Source organism: Aulonocara stuartgranti, assembly GCF_965226115.1.
Source record: "Aulonocara stuartgranti genome assembly, chromosome: 19".
Taxonomy (NCBI): domain Eukaryota; kingdom Metazoa; phylum Chordata; class Actinopteri; order Cichliformes; family Cichlidae; genus Aulonocara; species Aulonocara stuartgranti.
In genome coordinates, this window is record NC_138955.1 from 6,292,836 (window position 1) to 6,320,810 (window position 27,975).

Here is a 27,975-nt window from a genome sequence, read left to right on the forward strand (position 1 = left end):
AATGTATAACTCCACCTTTGTCTGTTTCAATGATTGACTTTCATGTGCCATATTTTTTGTGACCTGCTGACAGCCACCTGACTGGAATACTGTAGTCATAACTGTAGCTGGCTATATAAGAACTCCTCAGACAGCTCTACAACACCCACAGGTGCTTCTACCTCAGTCTTCAGCACGTACACTGACATCGAGCCAGGTGAGTAGCTACAGCACAGACGACTGCACACACAGACTACACTTTTTAGTGACAGAATGATGAAAGAGTCATTCATTTGAGAAAGAATAGAAAGGAGAGATGAAACAGAAAGTTAAAGAAACCAGGACGTAGAGCGGATACTGTGGTAGTGTGGAAGTGACATCCAACATCACGATAGAGAGTATTTTAAAGCTGATGTGACAGGCATCAGAAACAATCTGTCTGGTTTTCTGCACACCACACAGGATCTGTGTCTTTTTCTGCTTGTGTCCAGTCAAGATGAAGTTGCTGCTTGTTGTTGCTGCTGTTCTGGCTGTGGCCAGCTGTGCCAGCATCTCTCTGGAAGATCTGGAGTTTCATGCCTGGAAACTCAAGTTTGGTGAGACAGCAGACTCTTCCTCTCCTATTTGTTTGAGCTTTTTGTCAAATGATATTCATCATGTTTCGTGGTCTTAAAGGAACCCTTAAATTTGGCCTTGCTCACGCTCACATGCTTGTAAAACATTATAAGACTAGAATAAAGGAAAATCTCTTACTGGAAATTAGATTGTTAATATTTAAGGATTCATCCTGGTTCCTTCATTCTCTTTCTGACAATTGTTTTTTCAAAATGGCAGAAAGATCCTACCACTCTCCATCAGAGGAGGCTCACCGGAGGCAGATCTGGCTCAACAACCGCAAATTTGTGCTTGTACACAACATCTTGGCAGACCAGGGTTTGAAGTCCTACCGCCTCGGCATGACCTACTTTGCTGACATGGTATGTTTGTATGTCTGTTTAGGTTTTTATGTGTAGGTCATCAGCATTTTTCACTGCAATTAGCAGAGAACGTCACAGAGAATAGCATTTTGGATAACAACCCAATAAGCCCAGAATTATGTTCTTCTTCATCAGGAAAATGAAGAGTACAAGCGAGTGATTTCCCAGGGCTGCCTTCACTCCTTCAATGCTTCTCTGCCTCGCCGTGGCTCTACCTTCTTCACACTACCTGAAGGTATTGATCTGCCCGACACTGTTGACTGGAGAGATAAGGGATACGTCACTGATGTCAAGGATCAGAAGCAGTGTGGCTCCTGCTGGGCCTTCAGTGCAGTGAGTACATATAACGTAGTCTTCTCTATTATTGTAAAGCAGGAAACTTTGCTCGACTGTTGGCTTCAAACTGACTGACGCTTGTTGCAGACTGGCTCACTGGAGGGTCAGCACTTCAGGAAGACAGGAAAGCTGGTGTCTCTGAGCGAGCAGCAGCTGGTCGACTGCTCGGGAGACTATGGCAACATGGGCTGCATGGGAGGGCTGATGGACTACGCCTTCCAGTACATCCAAGAAAATGGAGGGATTGACACTGAGGAGTCCTACCCTTATGAGGCCGAGGTAATAAAAGAGGAGAGTGGACAATAATCTTCTTGACAGGTTATCATAATAAACGAAAAAATTCTAAATCATAATCTTTGAAAGTACATTTGAAATTGTTCATATCTTGACTGTCATTATCTTGACAAATGACAGAGTTGGAGATGAAAAGACAAGTATTCATGATAGACTTGCAAGCAACTGGTGTACTTTACTGCCACCTTGTGGAAAAACACTATATATCTAGTGGCTCAGCAAATCTGTTCAAGTCCAGTTTATTGACTAGTTTTAAATCTATATTTAAAACTATAGTACTTGGTAAATGCTCTGATCTCTTATATCTTTGCAATATACTTGGAAAATGTGTGAGTGAATAATTTGCATATTTTTTTCTCGACTAGAATGGTAAATGCCGTTATAATCCTGATAATATTGGAGCCACATCCACCGGCTATACTGATGTGAGTCAAGGCGATGAAGACGCCCTGAAGCAGGCTGTGGCCACCATCGGACCCGTTTCTGTGGGCATTGATGCTTCTCAGATGTCATTTCAGCTCTACGAATCAGGTAAAACACTGTTTTGAAAGAGCCAAATAAAAATCTTATATAGAGAAAGAAATGTGAAGATTTACTTATTGATTTTTAAACCTCTCAGTCTAAATTATATGTATTTCTAGGAGTGTACAATGAGCCCCAGTGCAGCAGCTCAGAGTTGGACCATGGTGTGCTGGCTGTGGGTTATGGTACTGAGGACGGAAATGACTACTGGCTGGTCAAGAACAGGTAAATGATTTCATGTGATGCTCATATTTTAATTCATGTTCTTGACTTCTTCTAATAGTTACTGAGGGCTGATACACAACTGAATAAAGGCATCTTATACATGTAGATTAATATGTCTCTTCATTCAGTTACATATTAATCTGCTAAATGTTTATTAATTTGTTTCTTTCTGCAGCTGGGGTCTTGAATGGGGAGACAAGGGATACATTAAGATGAGCAGGAACAAATCCAACCAGTGTGGGATTGCTACTGCAGCAAGCTACCCTCTGGTCTGAAGAGGTCAGAAGAAACTTAAACTACTTTTTCTTTCTAGCTCTACTAAGATTTTTTTTTTTAACAATTTCATTAACAATTCCTTTTAAACATATCAAACCTATGATCATGTGCACAGATTAATATAAAAATATTTGTGCATCCCACAGTTTATTGACTGATTGATTACATTTGCAGGTTTCCTCAGTGAGGCGGAGATCAGTGGCATGTAATCAACATTAATTTTATTTTTATTATTTCATTTTTTTTAGGGTAAAGAGTCACCCTTTGCCCTGGTTTATGTTTAATAGAAACTTATATAAAAATTGTAGATAAATATAAATAAAAAAAATATTTCACAGTGATTTAAACATTTGTTTGTGCGTTTCTCTTTGTTGGGGATGTTTGGCTTTGTAACCATTCAGTGGTTTATCCAGACAGAGATATTCAACCTCAGTGGGATTTTTTTTTGTCCCGCCACACAATTTTAAATCATACAGAAAGTGTGTGAAGTCTGGTAGCCTTAATCTAGCATACAGCTCAGCTAACCAACTGATCACATGCCATCCAGCATCAGCTCATGGACACCACAGCACCAGCTCCTCCTCAGAAACAGTGTGGCTCCTGGTGGGCCTTCATTGCACTCACACTGTTCTGTAACATACTGTTCAAGTTAATTCAGATATATTTATATACTCCCAAATAGCCAAATCAGTAAACATCCCGTGGACTTAGAGAGAAAACCATAACAATCAGATCATCCCCTTTATACAGGCTGCATCCATAGTGTTTAGAAGCAAAAAATTACATTCTCCTCTCTGGTTTCTCCTGTCTTTGATCTTGTTTTGATCTTTTTTTATTTTAAATAACATTTCTTGCTTTATCTTTTCAGAAACAGCTTTACTTTCTTGGGCATTCTGTAGTTGGTGAAAATTTATCTCCATCCATCCAGCCGTCTTCTTCCGCTTATCCGGGGCCGGGTCTCAGGGGCAGCAGGGGAAAGGGAGCCCAGACCTCCCTTTCCCCTTCCACCTCCTCCAGCTTGTCTGGGTGCTTTTAAATAAAATGTATTCTTCTTCTTCTTCTTCTTCTTATTATTATTATTATCATCATCATCATCATCATCATCATGTGTATGTGTAAGCATGCTGCAAAAAAAAACCCTCTGCACTCTACGTCATCCGGCAATATATCAATCCAGACAGTAACGCTTGAACGAAGCTCTTTACCCTCAAAATACGGAGCGCCAACTCGATTATGAACACATTTTTATTGTGTGTGTAAAAAAAAACTTCTGCAGACTCTAAGCTACTTGGCTGACCACAAGTGGTGCTCTCACTCCTTTATGCATTCCAAGGAAGAGGGAGGAAGTTACAAACCGATCATACCACACACATCACGAGCCTCGCTATGAAACCTAATGGAACAATAGGTATGCTGTTTTGTACCCTTGGCGTTATTAGTGCCTGTAAAGGGAGTTGTCTTCTCCAGCTGCTGTGGCTGAAATAAGTTCATTTAGTTTTAGAAACTTTCACTGAACAGTCAGCTACAATGTCACAACTAAGCATATGCATAAGCACTTTAATACTTTAAATGTAAATAATAAAATTTTCTATTACACTCCCTTTTCCCGTCACTCGTGAACAAGACCCCAATATACTTAAACTCCTCCACTTGGAGCAGGAACTCGTCCCTGACCCAGAGTGGGCACTCCACCCTTTTCTGGCTGAGGACCATGGCCTCAGACATGGAGGTGCTGATTCTCATTCCCACCTCTTCACACTCTGTGAACTGTCCCAGTGCGAGCTGGAGGCCATCGCCTGTTGAAGCCAACAGATCCACATCATCTGCAAAAAGCAGAGATGAGATTCTGAGACCACCCAAGTGAAAGCCTTCCGCCACTTGGCTAGGCCTAGAAAGTCCATAAAAATTACAAACAGGATCGGTGACAAAGGGAAGCCCTGGCAGACTCCCTCACCCACCGGAAACGAGTCTGACTTATTGTCAGCTATGTGGACCAAGCTCCTGCAATGGTTGTACAAGAATCGAATGGCCCGTAGCAATGGGCAAGACACCCCATACTCCTGAAGCACCTCCCACAGGACACTCCGAGGGACATGGTCGAATGCCTTCGAGTCCAAAAAGCACATGTAGACTTGGTTGGGCAAACTCCCATGCACCTGCAAGTATCCTTAAGAGGATAAAGAGCTGGTCCGGTGTTCCATGACCAGGACGAGAACTGTATTGTTCCTCCTGTAGCAGAGGTTCGACTAACGGACTGGACTCTTTCTTAGTCTGGAGTTTATCTCAGATTCATTAATTAAATGAAGTTAAGGACAGAGAAAAGAATGTACAAGTTAAATAAACCTTGATATAGAGCTAAAGTTTTATAAGCATTATAACAACTCAAGTTTATTAATTTAGTGAACTTGACCTTGCTGCTCGAGTCCAGAGTGGTGTGACGCGTCTAGTATCTGCGTGCTAGTGAACTGCAAAATCTCCAGTGGTCAATTGGAAAATAAATAAAAATGCTAGTAATTTTTCAGTGTTAGAAAATCAACACTGCTAACGTTAGTCACTGTTAATCTTTAACACTGACTAAGTTACTGTTAAAATATAACACTGTCAGTGTTAATTTAACACTCAAAAGAGTGGACACATAAAAACACTTTTCTAGTGTCAATTGAACACTGGAGATTTTGCAGTGGGGTAGTGTATTTGCATTTGTCACCTTTCGCTTTCAGCCACACCATGACACTGCCACATCGCTGCTGAGTACTGATGATTGCAGTTCTGCAAAAAGGAGAACTGACTGAGGGAATGTTTTTGGCCAGCATATAGCCTTTTCCTATACATCTAGGGTAGTCTACAGTGTGGTGCGATACATACATGTTAAAAAGGTTTAGCCACCCGCTACATGAAGGTGCGTAGACTTTTTGAAACAGTTCAGATCTCACAGGAAAAATGAAACACCAGGGAGTGCCGAGCTCCAGCTCTCCGCTTCTTCACTACAGATCTTTGGACCAGCTCAAGGAGTGCTTGGTTTTGAAGTGTGGTTACTCATTGAATTGACATTTCAACAGCATGTAACACAAAAAATAAAAGTGCCATCAAAACAACAACAGTTGCCTGTAATATTTGAAAACCTCACATATTTCTCTCATAAGAAATGCTGACTGATATCAATATTCCTCCACCAGATCACCCTTCCTCAATTCTGACAATTCATTTCAAGAGATCAATACTACCAACACCTGGATAACTGAGAATCTACACAGACACTTAAAAGTATAGTTACACATTTATCTGCTTCAGTTCTTTAGATTTTTCTCTATGAGCTCCAGTCAACCACCTGGCCTTATCTGGTTTGTTAAATAAACAACTTTATTATTAAGATTGCAGATTAATTGTGTTCCATGTTGTAGATTCTGTTTACATACCCTTGTGTTTAACTATAAATTTGTGAGAGGGGATTTGCTTGCATTGTTTTACTTTATCTTATTCATTGATTTTCAGACACTCGAAGATGGCTGAGAATATTGCTCAATGACAAGCTAACACATTTCATCCTGGACTACTTTCAGCTGCCTTAAATACTTCAAAATCATTTTTGTTGTTAAAGAAGTCTGAAATGTGGACTCAGATATTGGCTGCTTATATGGCTTTTTAGCAACTGAGTGAAAATATTGTTTGTACATAGACCAGCAGGAGAGAGAAACAGCAAAATTTAGGTCTGGGACTGTTTTTTTCCATAATTCCAAACACAGCTAAGAGATTTGCAAAAACTATTGAAGACCAAAGAAGACTAAATGCTGACTTTCATGAATGTTACTCAACCAGTGAACCTCCAGTGAACAACTGTGGGGGCGGGTAAAAAAAGTCACACTTCCTCTTTGGAACACTGCCAAACAAATTGTGTTGACTCTTAATGCTAAGCTCCACCTTTTTATGTTTCAGTGCATTACATTCTTTTGCTTTGTTTGCACATTTCTGTCCTGACTTGACTGGAATACAGCAGTTATAACTGTAGTCAGCTATAGAGGAACTCGTCTCTGACACAGACGTACATCAGTCACAAGTGGTTCGTCTATAGCGGACACTGAGACAGGTAAGCAGCTACAGCACTGATAGACACATAGATGAGTATAAATACACTTTTCAGTAACATGCTGATGGAAAAAAACCTGAGAATCATTCATTTGAGGAAGAATTGGAAGGTGAAATACAAAACTCAAAGAAAATGGGCAGAGTAGATACTGTGATTCTATGAAAGTGACAGAAGATATTATGATAGAAAACATTTTAAAACTGAAAAACATCTGTGTCTTTTTCTGCTTGTGTTCAGTCAAGATGAAGTTGCTGCTTGTTGTTGCTGCTGTTCTGGCTGTATCCAGCTGTGCCAGCATCTCTCTGGAAGATCTGGAGTTTCACGCCTGGAAACTCAAGTTTGGTGAGACAGCAGACTCTTTTAGTCTTTTTGTTTCTGTTGATCCTTGGGAAGACTTGGAAAGAAATGTGAGCTCACCCTAATATGTTAAAATTGTGTAAAAAGGGAAATTTCGTAGCAGATTATTTCTTACATTCATTACCAATGTATTTTCTTTTGTTCTGTTTTCACTATTTCCTTTTCCAACTGGTAGATAAGTCATATGACTCTGAATCAGATGAGGCTCAAAGGAAGCAGATCTGGCTCAACAACCGCAAACATGTGCTAGTGCACAACATCTTGGCAGACCAGGGTTTGAAGTCCTACCGCCTTGGGATGACCCAATTTGCTGATATGGTATGTGCAAAAAAAGACGTGTCATTCAGATTTTACTCCTCACCATTTACAATTTCACAAAGACTTTTTTTTGTAATGCATATATGCATGTAAGAATGCATAGAAACTTTTAAATAAAAACCCCATGAACTCTGTTCCTCTTCTCAGGAAAATGAAGAGTACAAACGACTGGTTTCCCGGGGCTGCCTTCACTCTTTCAATTCTTCTCTACCTCGCCGCGGCTCTACCTTCTTCCGACTACGTGAAGGTACTGATCTACCCGACACTGTTGACTGGAGAGATAAGGGATATGTCACCGATGTCGAGAATCAAATGCAATGTGGCTCCTGCTGGGCCTTCAGTGCAGTAAGTAGAAATAACTTTCTGTTCTTTATTTTTGTAACATGGCAAACTTTGCTCGGCTGTGGTCTGGTTTCAAACTCACTCTTTTTGTTTTTTCAGACTGGCTCACTGGAGGGTCAGCACTTCAGGAAAACAGGAAAGCTGGTGTCTCTGAGTAAGCAGCAGTTGGTCGACTGCTCTGGAGAGTTTGGCAACTATGGCTGCAATGGAGGCCTGATGGATTCTGCTTTCCAGTACATCCAAGCAGCTGGAGGGATTGACACTGAGGAGTCCTACCCTTATGAGGCCGAGGTAAATAGACTGCAATATGTCAAAAACATGTCACACCTGATTCCTTTTAAATCATGATCTTTGAATTTATACAAGCCTCAGCACTTTGCCATCTCACTATCATCAGCTTAAATTCTAATTCAAATTCAAATTTTATTTGTCACGTACACAGTCATACACAGTACGATATGTAGTGAAATGCTTGGACAACTGCTCGTGACCTAAAGAAAACAAAAAAGGAAAGGCTATGAATAAGATAGGAAATAAATATGAAAAATTAAAAAGGGTAAATTTAACTAAGAAGGAATAAAATATAAATTAAGGTTAAAAATGAAATAACTGTACAACACAAATTAGAATGAAGGGTAAATTTAACTGGGAAGGAATAAGATAAAATATATAAATTAAAGTTGAAAATAAAATAACTGTACAACAAAATACACAATATAGAACTATATAAGAATGTATGAAGAAATCTAAATATAAATAAATATATACACAATAACAGCAGCTGTACAAGTATTAACCGGAAATGAAGAATATAGTGACCAGTGTTGTGCAAAAAAACAATGTGTGCAAAAACAATGTCCAGAAAGTCCAGTGTGTGTGTAAGAACCATATGTGTGGGTCAGTACTGTGTGGTGGTGTGATTGAGAGACCGTATCGCCTGCGGGAAGAAGCTCCTCCTCAGTCTCTCTGTGTTGGTCTTCAGGGAGCGGAATCGCTTTCCTGACCTCAGCAGAGAGAACAGTCTGTTGTTGGGATGGCTGAGGTCCTTCACGATCTTATAGCTTAATAGCTTTAGTGAAAATTACTGATGATATTCTAATACATTCAGATAAATGTCCTGCTCAACAGCTTTTGATACTGTTGAACATGCTACCCTTATTAGCAGCCTCCACAAATGCGTTGTTATCTCTGGTACTGCTCTCAAATGGTTTTCATCATACTTATCAAACAGATAATTCAGAATTCATATAAATCAATGCATGTCCTCATCTGCACCTGCCCCAGTGCTTCTTTATATATGTTACCCCTGGGCCAGCTAAACAATGGTTTTAAAGGAATCTTCATTCACTTCTATGCAGATGACACATATTTTTCTGTCAAGCCCAACAACCTCAGTAGCCCCTCCTCCCACAATGGATTTTTCTGTGCCTTAACTAATTAGGATATTCAAATATCCTAATATCTCAGTCCTGAAACTGAGGTTCTAGTGCTCAGCCCACTAAGGACGATAGTCAGTACATTAGCCCCCTTGCCAAACATTTCAAATCATCTGCTAAAACCCTCGGTGTCACTTTTGATCATCACTTGAATTTCAAAACTCATATCTAAAAGGTTACCCAGTTTTGTTTCCTTCATCTGAAAAATATTGTGAAACTCCAACCTTTACTGCCAGTCAATCATTTTGAACTTTTAGTATGCACTCTAATTTACAACTTTAACACTTTTCACATGCATTTCTCAGTCCTCCTTAACTAGTCTCCAATTAGTTAAGAACACAGCTGCAAGGCTGCCAACTAAAACTAGCTGTCAGTAACATATTACACCTATCCTTGCATCCCTTCACTGGCTTCAAGTAAAATTCAGAATCCACTTTAAAATTCTGTTATTAACATAAAAGGCTCTACGTGGACAGGCTCCTGTGTATTTAGCTGAGCTTCTAGCACCTTATCAATGCAGCCAGCCTCTCTGATTGTCTAACCTCCCTCGCTCTGGAGAGGTGATTGTGCTTTTGAGGTTTTACTGCCCAAATTCTGGACCAGCCTTCCTCAATCAATTAGGTTGGTTATTTGTTTGAAGCGAATGCTGAAAACTCATTTCTATTGGTTAGTGTTTCCTTAATCCATTCCCCTTCAATTTTGGCCATAGTTTGAATCAATACAAGTATGTATATGTGTATGTAGGAATGAAGGTCTGTCGGTATGACTGACCATGTGACTGTTTATGTGTCTGTATGTTTTAACACGCACACTTGTCTTCAACGTGCACCTTTTATTTGAACTGTGAAGCCCTTTGTAACTCTGTGTTTTGAAAACTGAATAAATAAATAAAGTTATTATTATTATTTCAATAAGGAGAGATTATTAGACGGAACTGAACATCATTTATTGATATACAGAATTCAGTTATTTGGCTGTTAGACTCTGATCAACATCACATTTTTTATATGCTGTGTTGCGATCAACGCGAGAAATTATAACATATTTCCTCTGTATTAGGATGGAGATTGCCGTTACAACCCTAAATCTACAGGTGCTACATGCACTGGCTATGTTGATGTGCAACCAGCTAATGAAGAAACCCTGAAAGAAGCTGTGGCTACCATCGGACCAATATCAGTGGCCATTGATGCTTCTCGTCCGTCTTTTCTGCTCTATGAATCAGGTGCAGTCATTGAAACATAATTGAAAGTACCAAGAAAATTGTCTTAAAATTGAAAAAGAAATGGGAATAGTTTTGTTCTTTACATCTATCAGTTTAATTGACATGTGTTTGCAGGACTTTATGATGAGCCCGACTGCAGCAGCACAATGTTGACCCATGGTGTGCTGGCTGTGGGTTATGGTACTGAAAATGGACATGACTACTGGCTGGTCAAGAACAGGTAAATACCCACATGCGATGGTTATATTTAAATTTATATTTGATACACAGATACATAAAAACTTTTTTTATGGATTAACAATTGGATCATCATGTCTCTACATGTTATTGAACTGCTAGTGTGAACACAGCCCACTTTTAGCTGTTAAATGTTGTTAATTTCTTTCTTCCTGTAGCTTTGGTGTTGGATGGGGGGAGAAAGGATACATTAAGATGAGCAGGAACAAATCCAACCAGTGTGGCATTGCTAGTGCAGCAAGCTACCCTCTGGTCTGAAGAGGTGGGAAGAAACATTAGAGTTTAATGAAATGACATCATAAAGACTGCAAATACATGAAATATAAATAAATAAATAAACAAATTGTTTCACATTGACATTTAATAAAAGTAATTGTGTTTATTTCACTGTGTTGGTGTATGGCTTAATAACCAAGAAGTATTTTTTAGCATTTAAACTTTGGTCTGTTGATCAGTCCACTATGCTCAGCACCAGTGGGATTTCTATTTTTTTTTTATACTTCTGTGTTCCCCAAAGAAAAAGTTGACTGGTGATCCGTCCCTGGCTTTTCCTGTACAGCCACCATGAGAAATATAATGTATTTGTTTTATTTTGTATTTGTGCCCTGTAATAAAGCAGTAGCTTGCAAAAAGGCTGAGTAATGCACCTTCATCCATTCCTTTTTGTAACAAAAGTTAGCACAAGTCAGAGATCAATCCTGATAGGATTTGCAATCATGGTTTTTAGTTAGATAGACTATTGTGAGAGGAATGACGGACCCGACCACATACTTGCACTTTCCAGCACGCTTCTTTATTCAGTTGTCGTTTCTTCAACTCATGTCTTTTTCACAGCTTTTCAGCTGCGTCCTACACACAACAACAACCTCAGGTCCCGACATGTTTAATATAGGGGAGGCGTGATGAGCTGATTGACCTCAGGTATGTCAGCCTCCCCCGCAGCCATGTCACGGACCATGCCCCACCACAACTGCCAATGCTGTTTTCACCATTAGGCAGAAGTACGGATACTTCTGTTAAAAAATACTGGTAAAAGCTGAAGTACTGATTTAACTTCTTTACAGGTTCTGAAACTTATTCAAAATAAGAAAGCAAAAAGTATATCTTTTGAGTATTTTTTTATGTAATAAAAGAGAATTGTGCTGCTGCAGTTGGTTCAATTGATGCAGTAAAATGATATTAGTGCAAGGAAATATAAATGTTATTTCATTCCATATTTTGATTCTAATGAATGTACTCAGGTTATATCAATTATGTAGAATACAAACACAGAAAAAGAGGGGGAATTAAAAACAAAAAACAGCTCTATCTGTTGCCTACATTACAGAGGCTAATTTTGCACACATAAACAAGAAAATTTGTACAGTTAGGGGTTAATGTGAGGTTGTAGAGAGATGGAAAGTAATCAGAATTGACGAGATCCACTGCCAGAAGGCAAAAATCCAGACACTGAGAATAGCTAGAAATACCTGGAACGGGAACGGGAACCACAAAGAAGTTGCTATTATTAGTCAGTCAACTGAATGGGTAGAACAAGATCTGGGTGATCAAAACCTACGCCCTGCCAGTTGTCAGATACCCTCTACAGTAATCACCTGGCCAAAGGAGGAGATAGAAGCCACAGATGTGAGGACAAGGAAGCTCCTAAACAGAAGAAAGGTGGCTGAGGATTGGTGAGTGTCAGATACACTGTCCAGGATGAAACAACAAAGATCCATGAGATGTACACTGACTGTGTGCTTAGTAAACACCTCAGGCATCAGAAACCTGAGAAAGAAGAAGACTAAGAACAGATTCTCTACACAGATGAAGCAAACTCTATGTCAGAGTAATGTCACATACACGTAATTTGTTGGACAGACGCACAATTCATCTGGTTTTGTCCATCCATATCATTTTAAATCAAACACTCAAAATGCGACTGAAGTGCAGACTTTTACCTTTAATTCAATGAGTTTAAGAAACATTTGATATTTGACAAGTCATTGACAAAGAGTTATGTCGCCAGATGACGTAGGTCATTTGATATGTGCAGAAAAATCCCAGATCATAATCTTTGACTCTACAGGTCTTCATAACAAATGACTATTGTTATCTTGCCTAATAGCAGTTGGAGATGAAAATCAAATCATTCAGCTAGTGTTGCTGTATACCAACAGTTGCCTAACAGAAAGAAATCAGCAGAAGTAACCTCTGGGACTGATGTCAGACTGCCTGAACCGGTTTGTGATGATGGGAAATAATCACGAGTCATACACCTGAGGAAGGAATTTCTGCTCACAAAAACAAATCTAAGGTCAAAGTCAGGTTGCGACTTGTTAATTAAACAACTTGATTTACAACTGTGCTTCATGTAGTAGATTCAGTATCTGTCCACTTGCTTGTTTGAGTTGCTTTATTTTATTTGTAGTTTTTCAGACAAATCAATTAAAAATATTTCTCAAAGACAAGCTGAGTTTTTATACCTATTATGTATAAGAACTCAGTGTCTTTATATATACCACAAGACATAATACAGTTGGCTTAAACAATTCAAAATGAACATTTTATGTTGTTCAAAAAGTTTGAAATGTGGACACATACTGACTGCTTCTGTGGCTTTTAGCAAGTAACAGGATGGTTTTTGTAAGTAGACCTGCAGGAGAGGGAAACACAGTACGACATATTTAAGTTTGAGTGTTTTTTCAGTGATCCCAAACACACCTCAGAAATTTGCAAAAGCTACTTGAGAGAAAAAACCCCAAAGAATTCTGACTGTCATGAAGGTTCATCCACATGACTGTGTAACTTCCAGTTAACACTGTGGGGGAAAGCCAAACACTCTGTGACTTCCTCTTTGGAAAATTATTTTCACTCTCAATGTTTAGCTCCACCCTTTTGTACTTCAGTGCTTGACACTTTTTCTTTCCGTGCTGTCCTGACCTGACTGGAGTACTGCAGTCATATTATAGTCGGCTAAATAAACAAGCTCCCTCTGGCACAGTCGTTTATCAGCCACAGGTGGTTATCAGTCAGACTGAGTCAGGCGGTGCAGGTAAGTAGCTACAGTAGAGTTAACTAGACATGTAGACAATTATGAATACACTTTTCAGCAATGTGTTAATGAAAAAAAGCAGAGAATCATTAATTTGGGAAAGAACTCGTGGGAAATGTGAAACAAATAGTCGAAGAAAAATGTGACGCTATGAAAGTGACATACAACATTACGAAAGAGTGCGTTTTAAAGCTGTCATTAAAACAAAATCGAAACTGCATGTGTGGTTTCCTGTAAGTCACAAAGGATTTCTGTCTTTTTCTGCTTGTGTTCAGTCAAGATGAAGTTGCTGCTTGTTGTTGCTGCTGTTCTGGCTGTATCCAGCTGTGCCAGCATCTCTCTGGAAGATCTGGAGTTTCATGCCTGGAAACTCAAGTTTGGTGAGACAGCAGACTCTTTTAGTCTTTTTATTGCTGTTGATCCCTTTCTGTGCTTTTTAAATACTGTACAAGCCTCTCCTCTTTGATGTAAACCTTTTGTTTTTTAATTGTGTTCTGCTGACATTAAGATACTGTACAAGCCTCAAACTTGGAAAACTGTGGAAACAAAGGGAAATACGCATTTTCCCTAAAATTCATTAATGGATTTTCTATTATTCTGTTTCTCATAATTTCCTTTTCCACTATGCAGAAAAGTCATATGACTCTGAGTCAGAGGAGGCTCACCGGAAACAAATCTGGCTCAACAACCGCAAACATGTTCTAGTGCACAACATTTTGGCAGACCAGGGTTTGAAGTCCTACCGACTTGGGATGACCCACTTTGCTGACATGGTATATGCAGAAAAACATGTGTCATGAATACTTTTAGTTGTAATTGTAAGGTTAAAAAAACAGAAACAAAAAACAAACTTTTGAACTAAAAACTGATAAATTTGGTCCCTCTTGACCAGGAAAATGAAGAGTACAGACGACTGGTTTCCCGGGGCTGCTTTGGCTCCTTCAATACTTCTCTGCATCACCGCGGCTCTACCTTCCTTCGGCTACCTGAAGGTACTGATCTACCTGACACTGTTGACTGGAGGGATAAGGGATATGTCACTGATGTCCAGAATCAGATGCAGTGTGGCTCCTGCTGGGCCTTCAGTGCAGTGAGTACATAAGCCCCAGTGTTCTTTAATCCTGTAAAATAGGAAGTTTGTTCAACTATTGTCTGGGTTCAAATAGACTCATCCTTATTGCAGATTGGTGCACTGGAGGGTCAGAACTTCAGGAAGACAGGAAAGCTGGTGTCTCTGAGTAAGCAGCAGTTGGTCGACTGCTCTCAGAGCTTTGGCAACCATGGCTGCAATGGAGGCTGGATGGACTATGCCTTCAAGTACATCCAAGCAACTGGAGGAATTGACACTGAGGAGTCCTACCCTTATGAGGCTGAGGTAAGCATTATGAAAAAATAATTACCATTACCTGACAATCATAATAATAATATAAGAAGTAGAAGTGTAAATCAGCTCATTCAGACAGTGTTATTAATCATGAAAGTGTATGAAGTTGTGTACTTCCAAAACACATGAAGCCCACAGCATTAGCTACTTTACTGACTTCTTTCAAAACACATCTTTAAGATCACGGTGTTTTCTAAATGCTCTTTTTGTGAATATAATTATGACTAACACAATAAATTATAGCATCTTTTTTTCTGTATTAGGAAGGAAATTGCCATTACAACCCTGAAACTGTTGGTGCCACGTGTACCGGCTATGTTGATGTAAGTCCGAATGAAGATGCTCTGAAGGAGGCTGTGGCCACCATTGGACCGATATCTATTGCCGTGGATGCTTCTCATGAGTCGTTTCAGTTCTACCAATCAGGTGCACACACTGAAAAAAATGTCATGAAACCTTTAAATCGAATACGATCAAATGTGAAGTGCTTCATTTGTCTAACTGACATATATTTCTAGGAGTGTATGATGAGCCTTCATGTATAACCTCATGGTACAGCCATGCTATGCTGGCTGTGGGTTATGGTACAGAAAATGGACATGACTACTGGCTGGTCAAGAACAGGTAAATACCCACATGTGATGCTCATATTTGAATTCATGCAGTTCACTCTTTCTAAGAGTGAGTGCTGATACACACACACACACACACACACACACATGTAAAATGCATATTGTTTAAGCAGGTCCTTATGTCTAGTGTGGACGCTATTCATTTTTTGTTGCTAAATGTTGCTCATTTGTTCTTTCCTGTAGCTTCGGCCTTGGATGGGGGGAGAAAGGATACATAAAGATGAGCAGGAACAAATCCAACCAGTGTGGGATTGCTTCTAAAGCAAGCTATCCTCTGGTCTGAAGAGGTGGGAAGAAACCCATCCTCAGTTTTTCCTTCTGATTTGACAGAAATTTATTTCAGTGTTTTTAACTGGGTTATGTAAATTTTATTTGTGGTGTTAAGAAGCTCTCTTTTCCTGCAATTGTGCTAATAAATGTATAAATACTGTAAATACATGCAAAAATAAATCAACTGTGAGACTGTGGTCTGTTGATCAATCTATCATCCAGGCAGAAATGTTCAGCACCTGTGGGTAAATTTTTAGCTTTCTGGAGACATTTTGGACACTTTCAGACTATAGACTGTCAGCACAGATTGATAGATTGTATTTTTTTTTTACATTTTTTAAAATAATTACCAAATCAGAAAACGGGTTCCAGAAAAAAAAAATCAGCTAGCAATGGGTCTTTCAAGTGAATAATAATATTCTGAAACAGTTGTGATTTGTATCTGGAGTGGAACACAAATTTTGTCATGCTGTGTGGTGTGGCCGCCAGGTTGTAGGACCCAAACCCAGGACTAGGAGATGGAATAATTTAAAGCAACAGGTTTATTACCGGGAAAACTTTACATAAAATAAACTCACAAAAAAACAAACCAAAACCTCAAACATAAAAACTAGGACTAAAGTGAACTCAAACTAAAAACTAAGAAACATGAACCAGGACAACCAGGAACTATGCACTAGAAATAAGACAGGAACACGAAGGGAGAAAACTCAGCACAGTGAGGGCACAACGCGACCAGAGACAGAGACAAACACAGGGCATAAAATGCAAGCAGGACAATGAGAGGGAGGGGAACAGGTTAAAACACAGTTACACTATCAAAATAAAACAGGAAGCACATGACAGGCACAGCAGCAAGGACTACACAGTGAACAGAGGGAACACAGAGCACAGGGACAAGAGTAAGAAACTGCTAACCTACACTAAACATGACGGGCACAGGAACCAAAACCTAAGAACTAGCAATCACAAGACAAAAAGGAACTAGAAAGCGAGAAGTAGAGAACAGAAACCAAAACACTAGCAGTCAACCATGATGACATCGAAGCTCAATAAGGTTCAAGGTTCAAGGTTCTTTATTTGTCAATGTAGTCTGACACGCTCCTCGACATGTGCAAAAATTGGGGGGGGGGGTAGAGGAAGAGCACTATATATATGTATATAGTATATACATTGGGTGGATGTGCAGTAGTAGCAGCAAGCAGGTGAATTCTGGGGGGGTGGGTAGAGGAAGAACATTATATATATATATATATAGTATATACATTGGGTGGATGTGCAGTAGTAGCAGCAAGCAGGTGAATTCTGGGGGGGGGGTAGAGGAAGAACATTATATATATATATATAGTATATACATTGGGTGGATGTGCAGTAGTAGCAGCAAGCAGGTGAATTCTGTACATTAATATGAATAGACATCTGACTATTTTACAGGATAGACAATATAAACATATTTAAAATTAAAGGAATTTGGAATGTACATTGTTCCTTGGTTTAGTGTCTGGAAGAGAGTCCTGTCTCAGTCAATTATAGATGATGTGAGAGGGCGGGTGTGTGTGTTTAGGGCCCGGATGGCTTGGGGATAGAAGCTCCTCTTGAGTCTCTCTGTCCTTGCCCGGAAGATGCGGAACCTTCTACCAGATTGCAGAAGCTGGAACAGTTTGTTGCCAGGATGGGACGGGTCCTTCAGTATCTGCGCTGCTCTAGTCCGGCATCTCCTGGTGTAGGTGTCCTGAAGCGGGGGGAGAGCAATCCTGCAGCAGCGTTGTAGGATAAGAGTACAAAACTCAAAACACTGGGTCACCCTGACAAATTTAAAAGTTGATTCAATTCAATTTAGTTTTATTTTCTGTAATCTGAAAGAATAAATCAGGAGTTGACATCTCAGATTTTATTTTACTTGATCAGATTCTAAAACACTTCTAAAATATTTCTCCAGATTCCAGATCTTTTGATGATGAGTCTTTACAATTTTCTGTAATTTTCCACAAATTGTACATTTTTGCATATTGATCAACCTTTCATCATCATCATCATTTATTTATTTATATAGCACTTTAAAAACACACCTGGTAGACCAAAGTGCTGTACAATACTAATATGCACATAGTAATAAAACCAGACATAGCAATAAAATTAAAAAACAATAAAAAATATCAGTTACCTACAGAGTTAAAAGCCAGGGAATAAAAATAGGTTTTTAATAAAGACTTAAAAACTGGCACTGATGTAGCCTGTCTAATATGGAGAGGAAGGTTATTCCAAAGCATCGGCGCGGCAACAGAGAACGCTCGGTCTCCTCTAAGTTTCAGCCGTGACTTTGGGACCGAAAGCAGCAACTGCTCAGCTGACTGAAGGGAACGAGTGGGGACGTGGGGTTTCAACAAGTCAGACAAATAAACAGGTGCCAGACCATTTACAGATTTTGTCTATTGTTACCTCTGAGAAACTCTGTCTTTCTAAAATGCTCTTTTTATACCCAATAATCTTATGACTGGTTGCAGAATTTATGTTTTTCAAATTGTAAAAAGCCTTTTAAATAAAGTGAAGTGGAACAATTTTGTGTTTTTCAAAATTTTGATGAAAATCCTGGACAGGTCAGTGTTGGTTAGTAGGGCTGTCATGGAACCCCCCCCCCAAAGAAAAAAAAAACAACAACCCAAAAACAAAAACAAAAAGCAAAAAAGCACAAACTGCAGTTTGTGGTCTGCACACCATGTAGTTCAGCTGCACACACAATTCAGTTTTACACAGTGGAATAGTTTGTCGTAAAGCAGATGGACTTCTCCTGTTGAACAATCCTGCTTCCACTTGAAATGTCATATAAAACTCTGAAGGTAAAGAGATTTATCTACATGTTTAAAAGTGATTAAATTCAAATATTCGCCAGAGAATAAGTCAGGGAGAGAAAATGCATCAAAGTCAGAGAGAGAACACTGAATTATCCCAGAAAAAAATGGAAAAGAGAGAAGACACATGCAGTTGTAAGCAGCATGAAGATTTGGCTTGGCTCAGTTATAGCTGAATAATGCGAACTTGCCACTGTGGTGAAATAGCCTTAGAAACAAATAACAAAATGGTCACATTCTGCAGTTTATAGTGCAATCTTAATGGCAATACAAGGGCGCGTCACAAGAGGGCGCTAGAGGTTGTTCATCAAACGTGTTGCTTTATTTTTCAAAGCGCAAAAAGAAATGTGATGGAGATTTGATGAGTTTTTTTTTTTTAAATAATCTAATCTTATAACTGATAAGTGACATTTCATAAAATGGAAATGGAAAGCTTTCTTGTAATTCCTTAATTTACTTTATAGGTAAAATTATTATTATATATTATACTAGATTATAATTATTATAATATATATTATATATTATCAACATATTGAGAACAAAATCATAAATAAAATAAAATAAAAATGTAAAAATCAAAACAAAACGCAACACAAGAGAAGACACATATCCCCACCTAACTGTAGCGAGATAAGGAAAAAAGATATAAATAACACATGAACAATTTGAAGTGCAATGGTTGTTGGTGTGCAAAAACCTGTGTACTGATATAGATCTTTATTGCACACAACAAGGGTTTGTTACCAGGAAATTGTTATTGCACATAGTGAGTCCCTGGTATGTCTGTATTTGTTCGAGGAAAAGTTTGGCAGAGTTTAAGTCTGACAGTTTCAGAGAAGAAGCTGTTTCTCACATTTGTTATCAGTGGTTGTAGTGGGGGAAGTGGAAGTCACCACCTCAGAGGGGCCCTGGCAACTGTGAAATGAAAGTTTTTTTTGTTTGCATCATTCAGAAAAAAAGCCGGAGAGAGCGAAACAGCAGCAACACTCTCCCTAAATTATGTGACAGAAGCTCATATTATTGTCAACTAAGAGTTATTCCACTTTCAGTTCAAAGCTTAACAACTCTCACTAAGTAACTCTATCTGTTATTGTTGGACCAGGTGAGGTTAGTTATGCATTTTGAGAAATGTTATTCTGCCTGAGGAAATAGCATTATAAAATACCATAATGACACTCCTACTTAATTAAAACAAGCCATTAAAGGTAGGCCCTTCTATGGTTATGGATCAGCCTACCTGATGTAAACCCGAATAGCAGTCTGTTTATTAGATTTCAGTGCCTATGACAGTTTTCCATAACAAACACCACATTCAGATGCCCACAAGTGACACCAAGACAACCACAGGTTGATCAGCTTTGTAATTGTATTATCAGATACGCCTTATGTTCTGGACACTCAGGAGAAGAGAGGTGGTGTGCTGCCAACTAATCGTTACTTGGTTATGAGCTGGATCAGATGGCGTGGGAGGATGCTGGACCTTTTGGGTGCCCTGGGAGTGTCTGGAAGAAGCCCTGGTCTGATAGATCTTCAACTCCCACCCCCAGCAAATCTTCAACAGCATTCTGAGGGAGAATGGATAAACTGAGTCTGAATGGAGGCAGCTGCCAAGTGGAACGTGACTCGAGCGATAGTCTCAAAGTGACTCTGGAAAATTGTTAAGCGAATGAGTAGGGGAAAGAATTGCTAAAGACTCAGGATGTTGTAGAGTTGGCTTGGTATGCTTCTAAGTGGGAAGCAGTGGTGCCTGAGGATGTGCTACATCTATCTTTCCATCACTCTCCTCAGCCTCCATGGGAAGGTTAATGTTGGGAGATTTCACCAAACTCCACTATCTCTAAGGGAGTAGCCAGCCACCCTTCGGAGGAAGCCCATTTCTGCCGCTTGTATCCATGATTTCATTCTTTCGGTCACTACCCACAGCTTGTGACCATAGGTGAGGTAAGGGACGTAATTCGACTGGTAAAAAAAGTTTGCTTTTACACTCGGCTGTCTCTTCACCACAACAGACTGGTACAGCGTCCGCATCACTGCAGCCACAGCACCAATATGTCTGTCAATCTCCCGCTCCCTTCTCCTGTCACTCATGAACAAGACCCCAAAATACCTGTTGAACCCAACAGATCCACATCATCTGCAAAAAGCAGAGATGAGATTTGGAGACCACCCATGTGAAAGCCTTCCGCCACTTGGCTACGCATAGAAATTATATCCATAAAAATTACAAACAGGATCGGTGACAAAGGGCACCTATTGGAAACAAGTCTGACTTATTGCTGGCTATGCAGACCAAGCTCCTGCAACGGTTTTATAAGGATCGAATGGCCCATACTCCTGAAGCACCTCCCACAGGACACTCTGAGAAACATGGTCGAATGCCTTCTCCAAGTCCACAAAGCACATGTAGACTGGTTGGGCAAACTCCCATGCACCCTCAAGTATCCTCGAGAGGATAAAGAACTGGTCTGGTGTTCCATGACCAGGATGAAAACTGTATTGTTTTGCTAACAGACAGATTCTCATTTTCAGCACACTGGCATAGACTTTCCCAGGGAGGCTGAGGAGCGTGATCCCCCTATAGTTGGAACACACCCTCCGGTCCCTTTTCTTAAAGATGGGAACCACCAGGGGCAGAGGTACTGCCCCTAATCTCCACGCAGCATTGTTGAAGCGTGTCAATCAAGACAGCCCTACAACATCCAGAGCGGTCAGGAACTCAGGCCAAACCTCATCCACCCCAGGGGCTCTGCCAACAAGGAATTGTTTAACTACCTCAGTGACCTCACCCCCAGAGATAGATGAGTCGTCTCCCTCGTCCCCTGACTCTGCTTCCTCCACGGAAGACGTGCCAGTGGGATTAAGGAGGTCATAGAAGTATTCGAGGTTTCAGATTAATTGTGTTTAATGAACTAGATTAACTTCCCATCCCGTTGTGTTTGACAATAAATTGTAATCTCCTCAAAATATGTGAAAGGTGTTGTAATGTTATGAATAACTTGCTTTATTTTACTCGTAGTTTTTCAGACACATCAAGTTGGCTGAGAATATGGTTTAAAGACAAGCTGAGCTTTTATAGATAACATGAGACCTGTGGCAATATGTCACATGTAATTTATATTTTGTCTGACATAAAATACTTCCAGCTGGCTAAATAATTCAAAACAAATTGTTCTTGACACGGGGTCTCAGATAATAATTGTTTCTATGGCTTCTGGCTTGTAAATGTCAAATAAACTCAGTTGATCTTTCTCTCAAATACGAATTAATACTTTAGAGTCTGGGACTGAGATTTGCAAAAACTACTTGAGAGCAAAGAAGAATAATGAATGCTGACTGTCATGAAGGCTCCTCCACCTTATCATCTAACTTCCATTCAACAATGGTGAGAGGTGGAAAAGCCAAAAATTCTTTGACAACCTCTTTTGAAACTTGTCAATATCTGTAACAAATTACAGAAGAGATCATTCATGACTGTTGCGCTCCTTGTTATTGCTGAGTGAGCATAAATAAAATGTTTCCTTAAGTGAGTGATGTCATGTGATCTTCTGTAAACTCTTGAAATGAAGGCAATTGCATTTCTTTTTGCTTTATGTTTGGTTCTTTTGTTTGGTTTTGTTAGCCAAAAAGTTGTTGCCTTCATTTTAAACTACAGTGTCCTGGATGCCCGAGTTAATGTAGACTGAGACTGTAACAGACTGTTAATGTACAGCTCCACCTTTTTCTGTTCCACCGCTTCATGTTGTTTCACTTTCTTTACAAATACCTGTGCTGACCTGGAATACTGCAGTCATGCTAGTAGCCCACTATATAAGAACTCCTCTCTGACGCAGACCTATATCAACCACAGGTGATTATAGTACACTCTGCACAACAGATACGGACACTGAGACAGGTAAGTAACTACAACACAGATAACTAAACATGTAGTTTAGTTGTAAAAGTGTAAATACACTTTTCAGTTATTATGATGAAAAAAAATATTAATTTCAGAAAAACATTTCTGGAGAAGGTAACATAGAAACTCCCAAATAAAATGGGACAAAGTGGATATTGTCAAATGAAAGTGGCATGTAATATTATGACGAAAGCATTTTAAAACATGTATTACCAAGAAAGAATAAAAAAAAAAATCAGTTTTCATCAGAAACATAAGTTTCCTGTAAGTCACAAAGGATTTCTTTCTTTTCTGTTTGTGTTCAGTCAAGATGAAGTTGCTGCTTGTTGTTTCTGCTGTTCTGGCTGTATCCAGCTGTGCCAGCATCTCTCTGGAAGATCTGGAGTTTCACGCTTGGAAACTGAAATTTGGTGAGACAGCAGACTCTTTCTCTCCTCTTTCATTTTTTCTTTTTGTCAGAAGCTTCTGATCAAGTTTTATGTTTTTTAAGATACTGTACAAACCTCAAATTTAGAAAGAAAGATGAGCTCACCTGTGTTTTTACTTGTGCTAAAGATTATAAAACTGGAAATAAAGGAAATATGTTAGCGGGTTTAAAATACAAAATGATTAACTTTCTTTTGTTTCCCCCCCCCCCCCCCCCATGATTTCCTTTTCCAATTGGTAGAAAAGTCATATGACTCTGAGTTAGATGAGGCTCAAAGGAAGCAGGTCTGGCTCAACAACCGCAAATTTGTGCTAATGCACAACATCTTGGCAGACCAGGGTTTGAAATCCTACCGTCTTGGGATGACACACTTTGCCGATATGGTATGTGCAGAAAAAGACATATCATTTAGATTTGATCAATTAACCATTTAAGTTGTCATCAATATTTTTCAATATAATCAGTATGTGAGGATGCAAAAAAAACCCCCATATTTTTGCATAAAAACCATGAACTTTGCTGCTTTTTACCAGGACCATGAAGAGTACAAACAGCTGGTTTCCCAGGGTTGCCTTCACACCTTCAATGCTTCTCTGCCTCAGCGTGGCTCTACCTTTCTTGGCCTGCCTGAAGGTACTGATCTGCCCGACACTGTTGACTGGAGGGATAAGGGATATGTCACTGAAGTCAAGGATCAGAAGCAGTGTGGCTCCTGCTGGGCCTTCAGTACAGTGAGTACATAAAATTTTGATTTTGTGTTCTTTGGGAAACAGAAACTGTTGCCTGGTTTGAAGCTGAATCATCCTTACTGCAGACTGGTGTACTGGAGGGTCAGCACTTCAGGAAGACAGGAAAGCTGGTGTCTCTGAGTGAGCAGCAGTTAATGGACTGCTCTCACAGCTTTGGCAACAATGGCTGCAAAGGAGGATCAGTGAAGCGGGCCCTTCAGTACATCCAAGCCAATGGAGGAATTGACACTGAGACATCCTACCCCTATAAGGCTAAGGTAAATAAATAGCAATATATCAAACACACACACACACGCACCTGTTTCTTCTGTGATTTAAATCACGAACCTTGAATATATGCAGTCAGGTCTTTATCACCTGAATATCATCACATCATAAATATCAGAATTATAAATGCAAATCAGCTCATTCAGACAGTGGTGTTAATAATGGCCATGCATGAAAGGCTGTACAGTACTGCCAAAACATATGGTAGCTCCAAGCCCTGTAAAACTCACAGCATGAGCTACTTTATTAACTTCTTTCAAAATCTATTTTTAACATCACAGTATTTAGGCAAACTGTCTGTTTGCTATATAAATGTGTCACAACAGTAAAAACTTATAATAGCATATGTTCTCTGTATTAGGGTCAACGATGCCATTACAAGCCTGATGGTATTGGTGCCAAATGCACTGGCTATGTTCATGTCAAACCCAGTAATGAAGAAACCCTGAAGAAAGCTGTGGCCACTATCGGACCGATATCTGTTGGCATTGATGCTTCTCGTCATTCATTCCAATTCTACCAATCAGGTGCAGATATTGAAAAAATATTTGTTAAGTGCAGAGAAACATTTTTAAATTGGAAAAGAAATGTGAAATGCTTCATTTGTTCTTTTGTTCAGTCTGATTGACATGTATTTGCAGGAGTGTACAATGACCCCGACTGCAGCAAGACAGTGTTGGACCATGGTGTGCTGGCTGTGGGTTATGGTACAGAAAATGGACATGACTACTGGCTGATCAAGAACAGGTATTTACTCCCATGTGATGCTCATATTTTAATTCATGCACTTCACTACTTCTAACATTCACTGAGTGCTGATACAAAAATATGTAAAGGCATCTTATTTATGCAGATCATTATTTCTCCACATGCTTTTGGACTGTTAGTGTGAACACTATTAATTTTTAGCTGCTAAATGTTGTTAAACTGTGTAATTTCTTTTTTTTCTACAGCTGGGGTCACAGATGGGGAGACAAGGGATACATTAAGATGAGCAGGAACAAATCCAACCAGTGTGGGATTGCTTCTCAAGCAAGCTACCCTCTGGTCTGAAGATCGGAAGAAACCCATCCTCAGTTTTTCCTTCTGATTTTACAGAAAATCTGGTTTGCCCAGAATTTATTTCAGTGTTTTTAAGCAAGTTGTTTTTAACTAAACATAATTTTATTTGTGGTGTTAAGAAGCTCTCTTTGCCTGCAAAGGTGTTTGATGGAATAAATGTATAACTACAGCAAATACATGTAAAAATAAATAAATAAATAAGCTATGAAACTGTGCTCTGTCGATCAATCCATCATCCAGGCAGAAACGTTCAGCACCCATGGGATGCGTTTCTAGTTTTCTGGAGACTTTTGTGTTCTCCAATGAGTAAAGCCAATGTTTCCCAGGTTCAGTTTGTTGAGACATTTGATATCGCATTACTTACAGAATTTGTATGGTTATTATTGAGACATACATACTGATCTCCACTCCATTATTAAAATAACAATTATTTTAAGGTAAGAATATCTCTCAGCATTTAGCTAGCTTAAAATTTGTGTGACAAACATCACATTTTTCCAGTTTCTTCAGCTGATGGAGACAAACAGAATAAATTCTTTGGTGACCTCAAAACTTCATAGATAGTGTAACCAAACACTTTTTTAAGCTAATCAAAACCCAAAATAAAGCAAATGATAGTTAGAACAGGTTTATAACACAATGATTATGACCTTTCTTGAAAAATAACAAACGTCACAGGAGGTCTTCTATACTTATGAAATTCACCGTGTGTATTAATTATGATGGAATTTGTTTATTAAAAATCATAGTTACGGATAATAAGCTACCTTTAATTTTGACATTTCTGGTATTTTTGTAATAACAGAAAATATTATTTATATACATGCAATCTGTATATATAATTTTCAACACTGAATATTTTCAAACAGGCCAAACTCTACCGCTGAAGCTTGCGCAGACTTCCTGTGACTTTATTCATGAGGAGATCAATCTGGCGCTTTTAGCCAAGGTGGAAAACTGCATCCATGTTTGGATTCTGATTAACTCTGTTTAACTAGCGATACAGTACCCAGAGTTGTGTGTCTAATATTGTCCTTTCTCAGTCATCACTGTGCCACAGTGAGGAAAAGCATGGCTCAACACCTGCACCAGCTGGCTGACAAACTTGGAGCAGCTGTCATCCTGAAAGCAGGAAGCTTCACTGAACGCTTTCTAACTGCTGATTCTAGAATGGCAGAGGATGCCCCACCTGAAGCAAGATGGGTACTTTTAAAAGGGTTTGAAAGTGCATTAATGTGCCAATCTTGTTTTATTTTCTGAGCATTTGCACAATTAATGAGAATTAACGAGAACTATAATCCTCAACAGGTACCATGGTCATTAAAAGTCATTCAAATCAATTCAGTCCAATTCAATTGGAAACAGTTGCCTCAATGTTCTTTATATTGTAAGGCAGACCCTACAATAATAGATACAGAGAAAAAACCCACCAATCATATGACCCCTATGAGCAAGCACTTTGGCGACAGTGGGAAGGAAAAACTCCCTTTTAACAGGAAGAAACCTCCGGCAGAGCCAGGCTCAGGGAGGGGCGGGGCCATCTGCTGCCACCAGTTGGGGTGAGAGAAGGAAGACAGGATAAAAGACATGCTGTGGAAGAGAGACAGAGATTAATAACAAGCACAATTCAATGCAGAGAGGTCTATCAACACATAGTGAGTGAGAAAGGTGACTGAAAAGGAAAAACTCAATGCATCATGGGAGTCCCCCAGCAGCCTATGCCTATTGCAGCATAACTAAGGGAGGATTCAGGGTCACCTGATCGAGCCATAACTATATGGTTTCTCAAAAATGAATGTTTAAGCCTAATCTTAAAAGTAGAGCGTGTGTCTGTCTCCTGACAGGAGCATCAACACATCCTCAGGGGTTTCAACCAGCCTGGAGGTCTTAGGGACAGATGGCTGCTATAGCTGGAGCAGTACCCCCAGCCTCTCTGCAGACCTGCAGGCCTGGTAGTGAAATATGTCTCCATGTGTAAATGTATCCAGTGTTGTCCCAGACATAATGCAGATTTGATTTTAAATACTAAATAAATATGCTGCTTAGATTAAACTAAACTGAAGATAAGGATTTTATGGAACTGAGATTTGCAAAAATTACTTGAAACCAAAGAAAATTATCTGTCTGACTGACTGTCATGAACTTTTCTGCACCTGACCATCTAGCCCCCCGTGGGAGGTGGAAAAGCCAAACATTCTGTGACTACCTCTTTTGAATATTGTCAAATCCTGCCATGAAAGTGTAGAGAAGCTGGCTATGCCTCTGTCTTTTTCTGCTTCTTCTCAGTCAATATGAAGTTGCTGCTTGTTTTTTCTGCTGTTCTGCTGTAACCTGCTGTGCCAGCATCTCTCTGAGAGATCTGGAGCTTCACGCTTGGAAACTCAAGTTTGGTGAGACAGCAGACTCTCTTTCTTCTCTTTTATTTTCGATTTTTGTCAGAAGCTTCTGATCATGTTTTATGTTCTTAAAGATGCTGTCCAAGCCTCAAACTCAAACAAAGAAATGCTCACCCATGTGTTTACTTGTGTAAAAGTTTCTAAGACTAAAATAAAAGGAAACATGTTAGCAGATAAAAAAAAAAGATTAATTTCTTTTTTCTGTTTTTCTCATAATCTCCTTTTCCAATTGGTAGAAAAGTCATATGACTATGATCTAGGTCAGAGGAGGTTCACTAGAAACAGGTCTGGCTCAACAACCGCAAGTTTGCACTAGAGCAAAACATCTTGGCAGACCAGGGTCCAACTTTTGGATAAAATCCCCATAATTTTTCCCTGTTTACCAGGAACATGAAGAGTGCA

At 39.4% G+C, this 27,975-nt stretch overlaps 3 protein-coding genes across 3 annotated transcripts; all 3 read left to right on the plus strand.

Moving 5' to 3' along the window:
- Positions 1–38: 38 nt before the first annotated feature.
- Positions 39–2,854, plus strand: LOC309695649 (procathepsin L-like). The gene is made up of 9 exons (XM_082516413.1): positions 39–196; positions 471–575; positions 814–956; positions 1,092–1,289; positions 1,380–1,571; positions 1,952–2,117; positions 2,228–2,333; positions 2,509–2,612; positions 2,784–2,854. The coding sequence occupies exons 2-8, from the start codon at positions 476–478 to the stop codon at positions 2,606–2,608; spliced, it is 1,005 nt and encodes a 334-aa protein (XP_082372539.1). The 5' UTR covers positions 39–196; positions 471–475; the 3' UTR covers positions 2,609–2,612; positions 2,784–2,854.
- Positions 2,855–6,545: 3,691 nt separating this feature from the next.
- Positions 6,546–16,125, plus strand: LOC309696234 (uncharacterized protein). The gene is made up of 16 exons (XM_082517386.1): positions 6,546–6,693; positions 6,931–7,035; positions 7,226–7,368; positions 7,516–7,713; positions 7,810–8,001; positions 10,206–10,371; positions 10,486–10,591; positions 10,767–10,864; positions 13,508–13,642; positions 13,918–14,022; positions 14,273–14,415; positions 14,535–14,732; positions 14,826–15,017; positions 15,290–15,452; positions 15,545–15,650; positions 15,842–16,125. Exons 2-16 carry the CDS (start codon positions 6,936–6,938, stop codon positions 15,939–15,941), a joined length of 2,145 nt encoding a protein of 714 aa, XP_082373512.1. The 5' UTR covers positions 6,546–6,693; positions 6,931–6,935; the 3' UTR covers positions 15,942–16,125.
- A 6,504-nt stretch (positions 16,126–22,629) lies between these two features.
- LOC309695658 (cathepsin L-like peptidase) lies at positions 22,630–25,200 on the plus strand. Its single transcript, XM_082516437.1, has 8 exons — positions 22,630–22,669; positions 22,978–23,082; positions 23,340–23,482; positions 23,633–23,830; positions 23,914–24,105; positions 24,477–24,642; positions 24,757–24,862; positions 25,069–25,200. The coding sequence occupies exons 2-8, from the start codon at positions 22,983–22,985 to the stop codon at positions 25,166–25,168; spliced, it is 1,005 nt and encodes a 334-aa protein (XP_082372563.1). The 5' UTR covers positions 22,630–22,669; positions 22,978–22,982; the 3' UTR covers positions 25,169–25,200.
- The last annotated feature ends 2,775 nt before the right edge of the window (positions 25,201–27,975 follow it).